At 39.6% G+C, this 15,124-nt stretch overlaps 1 protein-coding gene across 2 annotated transcripts in view; it reads left to right on the forward strand.

Annotated features, from left to right (window-relative positions):
- The first annotated feature begins 835 nt into the window (after nucleotides 1-835).
- fbxl20 (F-box and leucine-rich repeat protein 20) overlaps nucleotides 836-15,124 on the forward strand; it is a 30,437-nt gene continuing 16,148 nt past the window's right edge. Inside the window, exons 1-9 of one of the 2 annotated variants that reach the window (XM_059348885.1) lie at nucleotides 836-3,617; nucleotides 3,914-4,098; nucleotides 11,001-11,062; nucleotides 11,880-11,934; nucleotides 12,069-12,143; nucleotides 12,565-12,659; nucleotides 12,754-12,822; nucleotides 12,909-13,004; nucleotides 14,253-14,379. In XM_059348885.1, coding sequence (XP_059204868.1) covers nucleotides 4,057-4,098; nucleotides 11,001-11,062; nucleotides 11,880-11,934; nucleotides 12,069-12,143; nucleotides 12,565-12,659; nucleotides 12,754-12,822; nucleotides 12,909-13,004; nucleotides 14,253-14,379 — 621 coding nt within the window. In that variant the 5' untranslated portion in view covers nucleotides 836-3,617; nucleotides 3,914-4,056. Of the gene's footprint in view, nucleotides 3,618-3,913; nucleotides 4,099-9,848; nucleotides 11,063-11,879; nucleotides 11,935-12,068; nucleotides 12,144-12,564; nucleotides 12,660-12,753; nucleotides 12,823-12,908; nucleotides 13,005-14,252; nucleotides 14,380-15,124 lie in introns of those variants that run through there. The other variant, XM_059348884.1, reaches the window with a different exon arrangement.

The following is a 15,124-nucleotide window of genomic DNA, read 5'->3' on the forward strand; positions in this document are numbered from 1 at the left end:
AACATTTGTTGAGGTGTATGCACCGCTAAATCACAAAATAATCAGGACTTAATACTTTTTTTAATGTCAATCATTGTTATTACAAACATGACTATGACTAAGAATTTATATACATACAAACAATACATGTCAAAAATAATATAAAATAAAACTTCAGGTTTGCTAAGGGGTTGTAATAAATTTGAAAAGTTTTTCCAATTTACATTTATTGAGTTTTAGGTGTTTAGTGATATTTAAATACATTTTAAAATCAGAATATTTAAACATTTTAAAAGAGGGCAATCTTTTGAGCCAAATCATTTTATGGATATAACATTTTGCTAGTATATTAATTAAGTTAATTATATATAAGTTTCATCAATTGTGAAGTGTTCCACATAATTGAAATATCAGTTTTTGTTAGAGTTATACTTTTTTCAGATATTTCTGTAATTGAACCAAAAGGAGGTAGGTATCAACAAATATATTTTCAATATTTAACCCTTCGCAATCACAAAAAGTTCATCTATTGTTAAAATTCAAAATTACCTTATTTATCATATCATAATTAGAAATTCAGTCAGTCTGTTAGCTCTTGAAGAATTAGACAGCCTGATGGCTGTAGGAGCGAAGGATCTTTTGACTCTCTCCTTCCTGCAATAATGAGAGAAGAGCCGTCCACTGCTGGGGGTTTTTGGTCCATAAAGGTTTTGTGTAGCAGATGATCTGGTATTTCAAGATGGACCTGAACATCTTGACAGGTCATCTCTCCACCACCTCCTCCAGTGTGTCCAACCTGGCTCCAACCACAGAACCAGCTCTTTAGACCAGTCTGTTCAACCTCCTTGCATCTCTGTGTGTGATGCTGCCTCCCCAGCAGACTGCAGCATAAAACAACACACTACCACCACAGACTGATAAAACATCTGCAGCATCTTACTACGGATGTCCAGAGATCTGAGCTTCCTTAAGAAAAATAGGGGGCTCTGCCCCTTTTTGTAGAGAGCGTCAGTGTTTGGGGACCAGTCCAACTTATTATCCAGGTATACGTACACCTAGATACTTAGAACTTGGCACCACCTCAATGTCCACTCCACAGGTATTCACTGGCAGAAGGGGGGGCTTGAGCCTGCGGAAATCTATGATCATTTCCTTAGTCTTTGAGGTGTTCAGCAGGAGATAGTTCTTGTGACTCCAGTCACTGAAAGCTTTTTATCAGATCCCTATATTCAGATTCCTGTCCATACATGCCACAATAGCAGTGTCGTCCGAGTATTTCTGGATGTGGCAGGACTCAGAGTTGTATTTGAAGTTCGTATTTGAAATGGAGCCAGAACAGTCCCTTGTGGAGCCCCTGTGCTGCTCATTAATGTCCCAGAAACACAGTTCCCCAACCTGACATACTGTGAACTTCCTGTCAGGTAATCTGTGATCCAGGAGATGAAGGAAAGATCCACTCCCATCTCTGTGAACTTGTTTTTGAGTATGTTGGGTTGAATGGTGTTGAATGCGCTTGAAAAATCAAAGGACATGATTCTCACACCAGTTTCCTCCAGATGAGCAAGGGCATGGTGAATGTAGAGGACAGCATCGTTCACTCCGATGTGTAGTTTTTATGCAAACTGCAGGGGGTCAAGTTTGTCTTTGACCTCAACTCTCAGTAGGTGTAGAGTCAGCCATTATGATGTGAGAAGTGAGGGCTACTAGTCTGTAGTCATTAAGTTCAGCTGGACATTTTATTTTTGGTGTCGGCACTCGCCCCAACTGTAGACTGAGATTGAAGATCTTGTGGAGAGGTTGACACAGTTGAGCAGCACAGTCTTTGAGCAGCCTTGGACACCAAGGTTGCTGAACAGCTGGGAAAAATTTGCAGATTATATTTTTAACAGGATCCTGATTTAATACCTAATTTTGAGGCACAGTCTTCAGAAAGTCCCCAGGTCAAATTTTAGTTTTAAGATATTCCTTTACTCTTTGCATATTCCTAAATTAATGTCTTTAACCAGATGACTCAACAGAAAATCAGGGGAAAGGTATTATTCTATTTTACAAAACACAGAAAAAAATTATACATTGCATGGAGATAGGAAAATATATGATAAAACTTTATTTATCCCGAGGGAATATTGTCTGTAGCATTTCAGTACAAAGTGGGAAACTGTGCTAATATTAAGAGTACAAATAAACAGAATATATATACAATAAAGGTTATCACTACAACTAAAAACAAATCAAAGGAGGATGAAGTAGATTAATTGTACAGTTTGAAAGGAGTGTGGGGTTGTATGGTGTCTACTTTGTGATATTCTACAAAGGACAGTTTATTTATTATGTTGGTGTGAAACCTCTATTCCCAAGTAAGGTCTACTTAAAAACAGCTGAAAAAGAGTATACAATAAATTAGTATTAATAATCTTTAATTATATTTCCAAAACCTCACGTTTCTTTAGTTTTTTCTTTTTTAATTAAATATTATAATATATTAATAAGTCAGTCAAACCTCATACATACACGTGAATAAAATTCATTGTGTGATAAAACTCATGTATTCTATTGCATTCTATTTATTCTAACTAAACAGTTATGTCTGGAGACATAATAATAGTTTTTCCTCCTGAATTAATGATACAGAATCTGAAATAAATATAAATAAGCATGTAAATAAAAAAAACAATATTAAATATATACACATATATATACATATATAATAACAATATGAAATACAAATTCAGATCATGGAAAATAGAGATATGTTAAAATAGAAATCAGAATAGAAATATAGAAATACATCTGAAGTAAATAGAGATAGTATAAATAGAAATACATTTGTTATAAATTATTAAAAATTGATTAGTAAATTAATACCATTATTATAGGTAGTATTTATATCAAAAATAATATTTAAAAAAAATAATCTAAAAATCTGACGCTTGTCAAAAACCCATTAGACCGTAAACAGTACCTCAGTTACATTTTATTGGTGCTCTCCAGGCGACATTGAACTGTTGTCAAGCGTGGTTCTTACCCAGCCTGATGACGCGATATGACGCGCTGCTGTCGTGGAAACTGATTGGACCCGCTGTTTAACTGGGGGCGTGGTCAACAAGAAATGAGGAAGTGTCGTTTCCCACAGTAATAACAAAGTTACAATGTATGTTTGAGAACAATAAATGCGATAGAATTGAATTAATAAGCATTTACATCATTGATATGTTATAAGAGGCCTAACCTTCCGCTTCTGTGGTCGTTAAAGTCGCTGATTGTGACAAAAATACGAACGCTTTGACCCACATTTCAATGACAGGGAAATAGAAATCACCATGTCTTTATTAGACATAAAGAGCCATAAAATACGTTTTTTTGTTATTTAATTCGGGTTATATGTTGCCAAGCATGAACTATGCATATTATCACATATCCTAAGATATGTCTCTTTGTTTTGGTTGGTATTAAACCCACCATTACCCTAGAATCAAACTTTTAAAAATAATAATAATAATATTAAATGTATATCTAGCCCTGAACCCTGTTGCCTCCTGCCAGGTATTCGTCCTACGTGGGCTGTCAAAAGGTTGACACCCCATTTTGATATTTATCGTTGCTCCTGAGTTTGCGAGCTTTAGGAGGCCAGACAACAAGTAAGTATGAGGCAGTCGTGTTTTTGTGTGTAAACCTCAGCGTTATTTCATGATATTTATTATTTCTAAAATGATGTAGGCGTAGTACTAGCTCCATTTTAGGCTACCAGGTCCTATTCCTGTCCGGGCTATTGTGTGGATGGATGGAAAGAAAGCTGTAGCCTATAGGGGGGAGGAGGAGGAGGAGGTGAGGGGCGAAGCGAGCAGATAAGAGAACTGGCTTATTGGCTGTGCAGCTGCCTGTAGCTCATATTTTTTATCAGAAAAAAAAGAGGTCTTTACTGTTTGTTTTGCAGGCCGAAAAACATCGCAACACAGGAGCTACCGAGAGGACGGTAGCATGATAGTTGTGGAGGAGAAACGGCAGGAAGAGGGCCCGTATCTGCTGCATTTCACTTCGCCTACACCGGATTCATTGAGTCGGTAACCAGCGTCCGACATGGGAAAGGAGGTAAATGGTGTTTCGCGGAGCCGGTTTGAGGTGAGTCTGACCATCAATTATTAGCTGACAGTCACTGACACACATTCAGCGTAGCTGTTATAGACGTTAGGATGTGGGCCTACATGGGGACTGTCGCTGTATTTATTGTAAAACTGCGCTTATGGGGAGGCTTGTTGATGCAGCTTCCGCAGTCAATGTTTGGGATTAGGTTAGTTGTTTTTGTTCAAACAACATATAGCCTGGGCATTAAATGCCTTTTTCATTCAGAAGATACGTTTAAAATGTCCACAAAGCCCCTTTATGCTGTTCGGCTGGAAAATTAGAGTTTTTAAAGGTCCAAAAATGTTTCCTCGCTTCCTTTTTTGCGCCGTCAAAACAAAGACAGAGCTACATGGAGCACGCCGAGGAGAGCCTTGACACACATTAGCCAATAAAATGAATTGGTTCCCCTTTCTAAGAAGGTTATTTTTCAATACGAATTTTGCCGGATTGTTGTGCATATACTTGGCCGCTGCGGTTGTGGGGGGCCTCGAGTTGTGACTGCTACATGCACCCCGTATTAGCAAAGAAACTATCAACAAATAGGCCCAAGCTGCCACAATATAACATACACAAAGACCTGTAGGGGTAGGCGACAGAGCCACATGCACACACACATATAAGCTACGGTGCTGCTGTTCTTTAGCATTGTGTAAAGTTTGTGTCGCAGCCCAAGCGGAGCTGAATATTTTTTGGGGAAAACTTGGGACTCATAAAAACGCCGCCGTGTATCAGACCGGTGACATTGGGCTGTGTAGCCCTGAGCACTTGGTGTTGTTTAATCCCCAGCTAGCGTGGGATTTGTGTGTGGTTTTATTTATTTTTAACGGTGCAACAGCTGACGACTCAGAAGATTCAGGCCGCTACCTTCTGACCCGACAGCTGCGGTAGAGCTGCTGTGTCAAGCAGAAGCGGATTTGTGCCAGGGGGAAACCGGAAGTGGTGCGACCCTTGACTTCAAAATAAAACCAGAAATGTAAAAAAATCTGAAGGAATTTGCTGTGGTGTTTTGGTGCAAAAGAACTAAATATCAATGTATCAAAAAGATAAAACTTAACATACAACCTATATTTTAAAAAATGTATACAGTATAAAGTACATTAAAGCTGCAAGCAGTGATGAACGGGACGGAGTGGAGCCGTCGGGGGAGCCTGCCACGCCCAGTCCAGCGATCCTCGACCGCCACCTCTGGAATTACTGTAGGACAAACGGGCCATGACTTATGAAAGGGGGCGTGGCTAGAATAAATGGGCAGAGCAAACGAATTTGGCTGTCTCTGCTGGGTAGACCGACACCTCATACAAGTTTCTATGACAAACGGTTCATTAGTTATGAAAGGGGGCGTGGCTTATCAAAATGGGCGGGGTATTCAATCACCCGTTAAACAGGGACTCTCTGCTGAGTACCATGACACCTCATACAAGTCTCTATGACGGGTCATACGGTATATAATGGGTCATTAGTAATTAAATGGGGCGTGGTTAAAGCATAAGGGGCGGAGCTATATGAAATATTGCTATTTAGAACTGTTCAGTGTAGAACTGTTCAGTGATAGACTATCATCATGCATGACAAGTCTGAGGCAGATTGGACAATGTATAGTAAAGATACAGCAACTTCCTGGTATGTCAGCAACACAGTTTAACAAAAACTAACCAATCTTCACCAGCAAGCATCAACAACATCTTGAGGCATTTCTGACCAATTTAGAGATGGATCTGATCAACCTGCTCAGAGCAGGACATCACAATATCATGCATGACTAAAACATGCTACTTCCTGTCGCCAGAGAGGGGCGCTATGAATTGACCAAGTTAGAAGTCAATCAGGTTAAATCTGTAGGAGGAGTTTGTTAAAGTATGCGACCTGAAAACACCTAAAATGCCACATTCGATTCAAGATGGCCGACTTCCTGTATGTTTTCGAGTGTGGGTTCTTGTGACTGTTTTGTGCGTTTCCCCATGATTGATGTATGTACCAAATGTGGTGAGTTTTGGACATTGCTGTATGTGGGGGCCCAATTTTACTAACTTTCTAGGGGGCGCTAGTGAGTCATTTTGGCATGCTCATTCCTGGAACCACTATAATACAACATTTTTGCGCTACATTTACTTATATTCCAAGTTTGATGAGTCTGTGAATATGATAAAGCCTCCAAATTAGCAATCGACTTTGGCGAAAAATAATAATAATAATGATGATAATAACAATAATAAACAGACCAGTGTTAATAGGGTCCTTGCACCATTGGTGCTCGGTCCCTTAGTAAAGCTGCAAGCAGCGTTGAACAGGTCCTCGCCCCTCCACGCACGTTGGTGTTCCCGCAGGAATCAGCCAACACAGCCACACATTTTTGCAACCACCTGATAGTGGCGCGTTACCCTGGGTTGGTCACATTTAGCCCGATATTCAGAAACATAACATATTCACCATAACAGTGTATGATCCACCATATCAGATCCTTTAAACAATACTTTTACTATACTTCTACCATACGTTAGGTTGTTTATTTTGTTATAGCCTAAAGATCTCCTCACCTTTGTGTCTCTCACAGCAAACCTGTCTCTTATAAATTATGTTTGTATATTACTATTTAATAATTAGCCTAAGTTATGTGGTGATAAGGTAATCACTGCCTGGATTATGTTCAGAGAAACACTTTTTTGAATGAATGACTAACGCTGCTTTTCCTCATTATGTTAATAAAGGTCATTTATAGGAGACGGTAGACACCTGAGACACACACCTGACACACCCACACCTGGGCTAACGTTACACACACTGACGTTATCACACAGCATCATTAGCTGCTTTCTTACTCTGCTCTAGTGATTTTAATAGCCCTTACTAACAGAGAAAAGGATTGTGTAGCTAAAGGATAAGCACTTACTATTAGTCATCTCTTTAACTTGGTGGCATCTTCTCACTGGCTCCAGTGGAAACAGCAGGTAGCAGGCTCCGCCGTTGTGAAGTTTGCGGCTCCACTTGTACTTCGGAGCTATCTCAGTCTCTTTAACACTGTCCTCGTTTAGATAACTACAGTCAGAGACATTGTACGCTGCCATCGGCTCATCCATCAGTGCAATATCTTCCTCCAACTCAAGCTCTCAGCATTATCTTGGCTAACGTTAGCCAGACCGTCCGTGTCCGAGGTCCCACTGTCTCTCTCTCCATGTAGCACCTCTGATTAAATTGAAAAGTTTTGCAATTTACTCCTCACATTAATCCATCTAGTTAAGGTAGCGATCTTCAACCACTATCTGTCAACTACGTCATTCAGCCTTTGTCTTTAAACAGCTGTGTGCCGTGAAAAACTTTCAGACAACGTTACGTTTAAGAGATTATAAACTATACTTATCATTTGAATTTCATATTAATGTTAACATTGTCTTAAAGCTGAGACTTATTCAGAAATGCATAAAACCCCAAAACAGCCGGAGCCTGAAAATGGCCAAAAAATGCAAAAATGTTAAATTTGAGCAAAGATGGCCGACTTGCTTTTGGGTTTAGGGTATGGGTCCAAGAGGCTTTTTGGTGCGTCTCGCCTTAATACATATATGTACCAAGTTTTGTTTGTTTACGTGAATGCCCCCTATAAGGTGCTACTCTGTTGAAATGTTTGAGGGGCCGCCACTGAGGTACTTTGCCACGCCCATTCGCAAGTCCCTTACCATATGAAAAATTCACTATGGTTTTCAGCCTCTTGTGAAGTGTTGCAACTTTTTCAGTATGGGAAAGCCTCCAATAAGGCCATCAATTAGGGAGAAAATGATAATAATTCAAGTTGCAAGCAGCGCTGAACGGGTCCTAGCCCCTCCACGCACATCGGGGTGCCTGTGGGACGTGGCCAACGCAGCCACGCATTTTTGCAACCACCCGACACTGGCACGTTACCCTGGTTTTTTTCACATTTAGCAGCATTCTCTCTGTCCAGAAGTACCCATTTTGAGGTGGATCTTGTTGTTCATTCGATTCAAGATGGCCAACTTTTTATTTAGTTTTTTTTGTAAGTCTCCACGTTACATCTGCCTACCAAATGTCGTCTCTCTTACTGCAATCTACTGCGGGGGCTAAATTAAAAATTGCATAAATTAAGTTTTTTCCCTGTTGCCAGCGTGGGGCTCTATGACAATGTGTCAATATTGATGTATGGCTATATTCAGGCCTGGACTCTGATCAAACATGACAAATTTGTGTCAGATTTGACAATGTATGCTCAAGTGAGAGCAACTTCCTGTACATGGCGAGTACTCGTAATTCAACGCGATGCCACACCCACATACTTTAAAATATAAAAATTCTGGAAATCACATTTAATCACAAAAGTCTTAAGATGATACTGACCAAGAATCTGACCAGATTTAAAATCATGTTAAATCTTTAGGAGGAGTTAGCTGAAGTATGGAGCCTAGAAATGAGCCAAAACACCCTCTGTTTGCTAATTCAATTCAAGATGGCCGACCTCCTGTTGGTTTTAAGGTATGGGTCCAAGAGGCTTTTTTGTTTGTCTCTACATGTTACTTCAGTCTCCCAAATTCCGTTTCTCTAAGTTAAATCTACTGCCGGGCTAACTGCATAATACAAAAAATATCACTTTCTGTCACCAGCGGGGGGCGCTATGACAATGTGTCAATATTGTTCATTGAAGTGGATAATACGTCAAAGAAATAACTAGCCTAACTGTGAGAAGCCTAAGACTAAAGATAAAAAAGTAACTGTCATCAGAAATGCACAGTGGTCAAATGTTACATGTTATGCTGGAGAGAGTTTTACTTTGACAGGCAATTCCTGACATTTCCTCTCGTATTTTGTGTTGCTTTACTGTTCTGCAGTAGCTACAGATCTGTTGTATAGCAGCAGCACTTAACAAAAGACTTCAGCCCCCTGAAAAGTAGACCGACATTAATGAGCCCTAATTCCATTTCCGTATTAAAAGCAATATGTAAATAATAACCATATTGTGACTGGCATAACCACTACTTGTATATAATTGGGTGTATTGTTGTAAGAGCTGTTGAAGCAGTTTGTTGGCAACAAAACACTGTTAATTATTGATGTGTTTCTTGGGTAATTTCATACAGAAGTTACTCTTATCTCCATCCACGGGTGGATAAGGATGAACTAAATATCTCAACCAAATTTAGCCACTAATTTAATGTCCACTTATGGTGTAAACTGTGTCAAACTGGTATACATTTAATCTGAGGATAGGGTTATTCAAGGAAACTACATAAATTAGTTTTTCTAAAAATATTCAGATTTTTTGTTTTCCTCTTTTTAAAATGATTTTTTAGCTGGAGGTTACAGCTCACCCAGCTTTTTACCTCCTGCCAGGCCTGCTTCGCTGGCTATAGCTGACCAGTGGAGAAAACATAATGCTCACATTCATGCAGCATCATGTTCATTTTATGTTAGATTACAAAAGGGGACAGTGTATGCTCGTTGACCATGCGCATCTGGTTCTTTGGAAATGGCTCTGGATTATTTGGTCAGAAAATAACGCTGTGCAGGGCGAGCTGTCAGAGTCAATTTGCCCCAAATACAAATGCGAAATGTCTGTCCCTTCTTACTCCCTCAAAATTTTACACGTCTGCGCTGGCAGGCAGCCCTTGCATAGACAGCTGTGTGTGTGTGTGTGTGTGTGTGTGTGTGTGTGTGTGTGTGTGTGTGTGTGTGTGTGTGTGTGTGTGTGTGTGTGTGTGTGTGTGTGTGTGTGTGTGTGTGTGTGTGTGTGTGTGTGTGTGTGTGTGTGTGTGTGTGTGTGTGTGTGTACCTGTGTGTGTGTTTGTATGTTTATCAGAGGAACATGGAGAAGCTTTGACCGAGAGCTGCCTGGATTTCTAAAAAGACAGATCTGTCGATTTGTTTTATGAGCTGATGAATTGGTTTGTTTAAGTCAGTAAGTCCCTCAAAATTTAAGCTATTGTGAATGTGGTTTTAGGATAGACAACCACCATCAAAAATAGCACACAGTAAACTCTTTTAGGACCACTTTTTTAGTTTAAACACAATAAATAAACATTTCTTTTTCTTCTGGGAGAACATGAATGCTTCATATTTGTACCTGCAAGGAAGTGCAAATAAGGACATGCAAATTCCTTCTTGATCCTGTCACAAATGTTTGTCTCTTGTAAATAGCATGTGCACTTTTTATTTACACACTAAAGCCTCCGCCCCGCAATTACCCTGTCCCTGGTTTAGATTTATCTTTCTAAATCTATCGAGGGAAAATGGATTTGGCCAGATGTTGCTTTATTTGCCTCCGATGTGACATTGTCTTGCCGTCTCAATATTATTTCCCATGAATTATGGGAACTTTGGAATCCTCTGTAAGTGTGTATGTGTGTATCTAAGTAGCTGTGTCTTAATAAATGCTAATTTATTGTCTCTTTGTGTACTAAGGCTTTTTCTGTGGATTACAGGCTAGACTTTGCGCTCACACAGCATGCAATTACTTGTGAGGAAATCCATTAGCTGTCTGCAGAAGCTGGAGCAATTTCGCTTGATTGCCACAAACGATATATTGTAACTAATTCCAGTGCACATTCTCGGTACATGCTGCTGTAAATCCTACAGTGTAAACAACACAGGAAGTAAGGGGAGAACATGCATGCAGAGAAGGGAGCATGAATGCTGAGGCAATCCCAGCTCTGTTCTCGACAGTACAAAGTCCTATCCTGCTGCTTAGAAGACGCACATTCAAGCCTCCCGTGCTGCTTTATCTTCTGTCACCCTCAGTGTTTTCCAAGACTTGACATTGAATCTATCACGGCTGATGAGATTACCATCATTTATCCTTGCTTATATGCTGGGGCCGCCCTTGAGAGTGGGGTGAGTGAATGGAGGGGGGGTTCAAACAGGCTGCCAAGCCAGGACTAATATTATCCTCTGCACCCTTTCAGATGTTCACAAATAGTGATGAGGCGGTCATCAATAAGAAGCTGCCTAAGGAGCTTTTGCTAAGGTGAGTGACATTTTTGAAACACTTCAATCAAAAGAGAGTTGTTTTTTTGCAAGCAGAAATGGCATGTTTCACACTCACGTCACAGTCAGCACATCCAATCATACATAAAGGCACAATTGGCCTTGGACCCTCTGCTCTCTATAACCCCCCACACACACACACACACGCACACACACACACTCCTGATCACATACTGTATGCTCACATGGCAAATATTTCAACTAAACTAAACACCAGGATGCAAGTTTCTCCTAGTTCCCCGCCCTTACTCCACTCCCCCAAATTGCTGAAACTGTAATTAAAAACAGATGCCCGAGGCTATAAAGCATTAAAATTGAATTCAGACAAAAAACAACAACTCAAAAGCCCCTGAGCAAACACAAAATAAATGCCATAACTCAAGCCTCAGCCTTGCCAGACTTGCCAGCCTGGCTGCCTGTGCTGCGGCTGCTGACTCTGTGCTGCTTGGCCAAGTTCAGTGCCCTGATTTGTGAGGCTGGCAGGCTGTGCTGGTACTCTGCACCCCTACTTCAACCCTATTACAGTTTTGCTGCATTAAAGAGATCTTGTAAGTTTCCAGCTCTGTTCCTTTGCAGAAGTTTGCATGTCTTCCTCGCCAGGACCCCACTTTGAGTAAACACATCTATCTTGCAAGCCGGGTAAACATATCCATCCTGCGTACAGTCAAAGAGAATATTAGCTGATTTACTCACACCCCTGTGCTGTGAGGGTTGAGTTTGAGGGGTTTTTTACTGTAAAGAGGAAGCTTCTGGCAGCGGGGATCAGGGTCTCTAAACCATCCCTGTCTGTCTTCCAGAATCTTCTCCTTTCTGGATGTGGTGACACTCTGTCGCTGTGCCCAGGTCTCACGGGTGAGTCTGTGTTCACAAGGTGTGTGTGTGTGTGTGTGTGTGTGAATGTTTGTTTGTGTGTTTAAGTGTGTGTCTCTGTGATGTTTGAGAACAAACTTGACCCTAAACGTGTGCTTCTCCTTCCCCGCTCTCAGTCCTGGAATGTTCTGGCCTTGGATGGCAGCAACTGGCAACGAATCGACCTCTTTGACTTTCAGAGGGACATTGAGGTGAGTAAATGTATTCTACATCTGCTTTACTCTTACCTGACTTACCTGACACTTGACTCAACATCTGTCAGTACTTAAAATCAAGTTGAAGAAGCAGATACAGCAGTCTAAATTTCATTTCACCTTTATTTATTCAGGGAAGGCCAATTGAGAGCAAGCTCTCATTTCCAATGGTGCCCTGATTACAGTACAAATACAATTTTAACACATTACACTACATATCCGTAATAATATATAATCAACAGAAGCACAATAAATTCAATGAGTACATACACATTCAGAAATCATAAGATTAATAAGAATGTCTTTAAAATGATTAAAAGGAATCAGTGTATCCAACTGAAGCTGTGACAGTAAATTATTCCATTTAAAAGGAGCAAAATAAACAAAAGTGAATTTCTGTGAATTGTTTCTGTTGCAGGGCCGAGTGGTGGAGAACATCTCAAAGCGATGTGGGGGGTTCCTTAGGAAGCTGAGCCTGCGGGGCTGCCTGGGTGTAGGTGACAGCGCTCTGAGGTGAGTTGAGTGAGAACTTTGCCTGACAGAAATTTACATTCTAGTTCAGACCGGCAAAATAAACTAACTACACATTTGGGGTTTTTTTCTGCAGGACGTTCTCGCAAAACTGCAGGAACATTGAGCTACTTAGTCTGAACGGCTGCACCAAGATCACTGACAGGTATGTGCATTATTCTGGGATCCTGATTGTGTTAAAATGCCATTCTCTTCTCCTTGGAAAACACTCACTGTCTTTGTCTTCTGCAGCACGTGTAATAGCCTCAGTAAGTTCTGTCCAAAGCTGAAGCACCTGGACCTCGCCTCCTGTACCTCAATCACCAACCTGTCACTCAAAGCTCTCAGGTGTGTAGGGTTGATGTTGTGGTGGACATTCCTCTGAATTTAAAACACTAGTGCAGTGCCCGTAGGAAGTATGTATTCTTATAGTGGGAGATTAAGTGGATTTTTCAATTATGGCCAAATGAGGTTGTGTGTGAAAGTGTGATGTACAATGAGGTGTAATACTCTTGCGTAGTGTTAATATACAAAGTGTATATTAGGTTATACATGGATGTACATTGAGATATAAACGTCTGCAACTCCATAAAACACTTACTTTTCATAAGGTACGCACACCATCCAGCACATACACATTGAACATCGTTATTCGCTGGAAACTATTTGAATATTATTGGAAAATCGAACCTTGTAGCGCACTTTAAAACTGATGAGTTAGGCGTGGACAGTGCAATGCTGCAACACGCAACATCCTACGTATATAATGATATTTTGAAAAATAAATAAAAAAATCTTCAAAATTGAGGATGTACACCTTCGTGCCATGCACAAGTCACATACGAAATCTTAGATCAGTCTGACTAACGGTCAGCGAGATATGCCCTAGACACACATCCACAAACACAGACGCTTCTTGCTTTTATAGATATTTTATAGATATTAAGGAGATAACAGCTGTTATCTCTCATTGTATTTGTTTGTTAAACCTGTACCAGTTTGATTATGTACCCGTGTGCACAAAAGGTACTCTTAACCCTCTGAACCCAATGAAGTTTCAGGGCGTTTTTTTTTCTTCTTGTTGCTCCACTCACATTTAATTAATTGTGGCATTATTATTCATTGAAATAATAAGTCCTGCACCTCTATGTAGTATGTAGGGAGAATTTTAAAATGTATTTTGTGAAGTATAACACACTTCTAATGCCACAAATCATAAAAAAAAACTAAAAAAACTCTGAATTGAGTTTCTTTGATAATTTGTTTTACAAAAACTGGAATAAAATTTGATATATATACACACACACACGATTCAATTCATTTTTGCCATGTGACTTTTGGTCTCAGCAGAATCAATCATGGCTTCACTGTTGTACTGAGGAGCGCAGAATTTAGTGTTTTTTCTTTTTTATGACAAACTGTGGGGTTCAAAGGGTTTTAAGGGTTTTTAAAATTCAATATCAGGAAGACTTCCCCATGTATTGTGTACTTCCAGCGTACATTCTCTGTCTATCTCATTGCTTCTTATGCCAACCTTTTTTTTGTTTAGTTCTTTCCCACTTCTCACCTGTCCTTTTTCTAATTTGCTCCTGTCAGTGAGGGTTGTCCCCTGCTGGAGCAGCTCAACATCTCCTGGTGTGATCAAGTCACCAAGGATGGCATCCAGGCACTGGTGCGCTGCTGTCCTGGACTGAAAGGCCTTTTCCTCAAGGGATGCACACAGGTACGGGCCTAAATGTGATCTGGAGCAAGGTTATTATAGTTAACGAAAACTAACGAAATAACGGAAACTAGAATTGAAAAAAGATTTTCGTTAACTGAAATAAAAATAAAAATGGGAGTTTTTAAAAAAACGATAACTAACTGAAACTGTATTGTGTGGTTACAAAACTAACTAAAATTATAGTGAAAATGTCCTTAGTTTTCGTCTTTGACAACTTTTTTCATACATAAACCTTTTTGGTTGATATTAAATCTATTTCATCTATCTGGTTTCATGACTTAGTAAACTTATTGGGGCTGAGATGGATCAGACAAAGGAAATAAAGGAAACATTTATTGGGACTTTATTGAACCTGGCACCCAAAAAATACCCCATTACAAAAAACTAAAACTAACACTAAAACTAATAAAAACTAAACTAAAACTAAGCATTTTTCAAAAAATAAAAATAATCAAAACTAGCAAACTCACTCTAAAAACTAATTAAAACTAACTGAATTTGAAAACAAAAATTGACAACGAAATTAAAACTAAAACTAATGAAAAATCCAAAACTATTATAACCTTGATCTGGAGATGCAGACCAGAGCTGATGGTGATGGAGCATAATGATTGACTTCAGTGTAAAATGCAATTGGATACATCTAAATGCAACTAAATTTGAAGTACTTTATTATTTATTTCTTAGTCGTTTTCCAAAGTGATGAAATGTTCCTGTAAGTTATTATTTTGAGAAACCTTCTGTA

Source organism: Centropristis striata, chromosome 13 (genome assembly GCF_030273125.1).
Source record: "Centropristis striata isolate RG_2023a ecotype Rhode Island chromosome 13, C.striata_1.0, whole genome shotgun sequence".
NCBI classification, from domain to species: Eukaryota; Metazoa; Chordata; class Actinopteri; order Perciformes; family Serranidae; genus Centropristis; species Centropristis striata.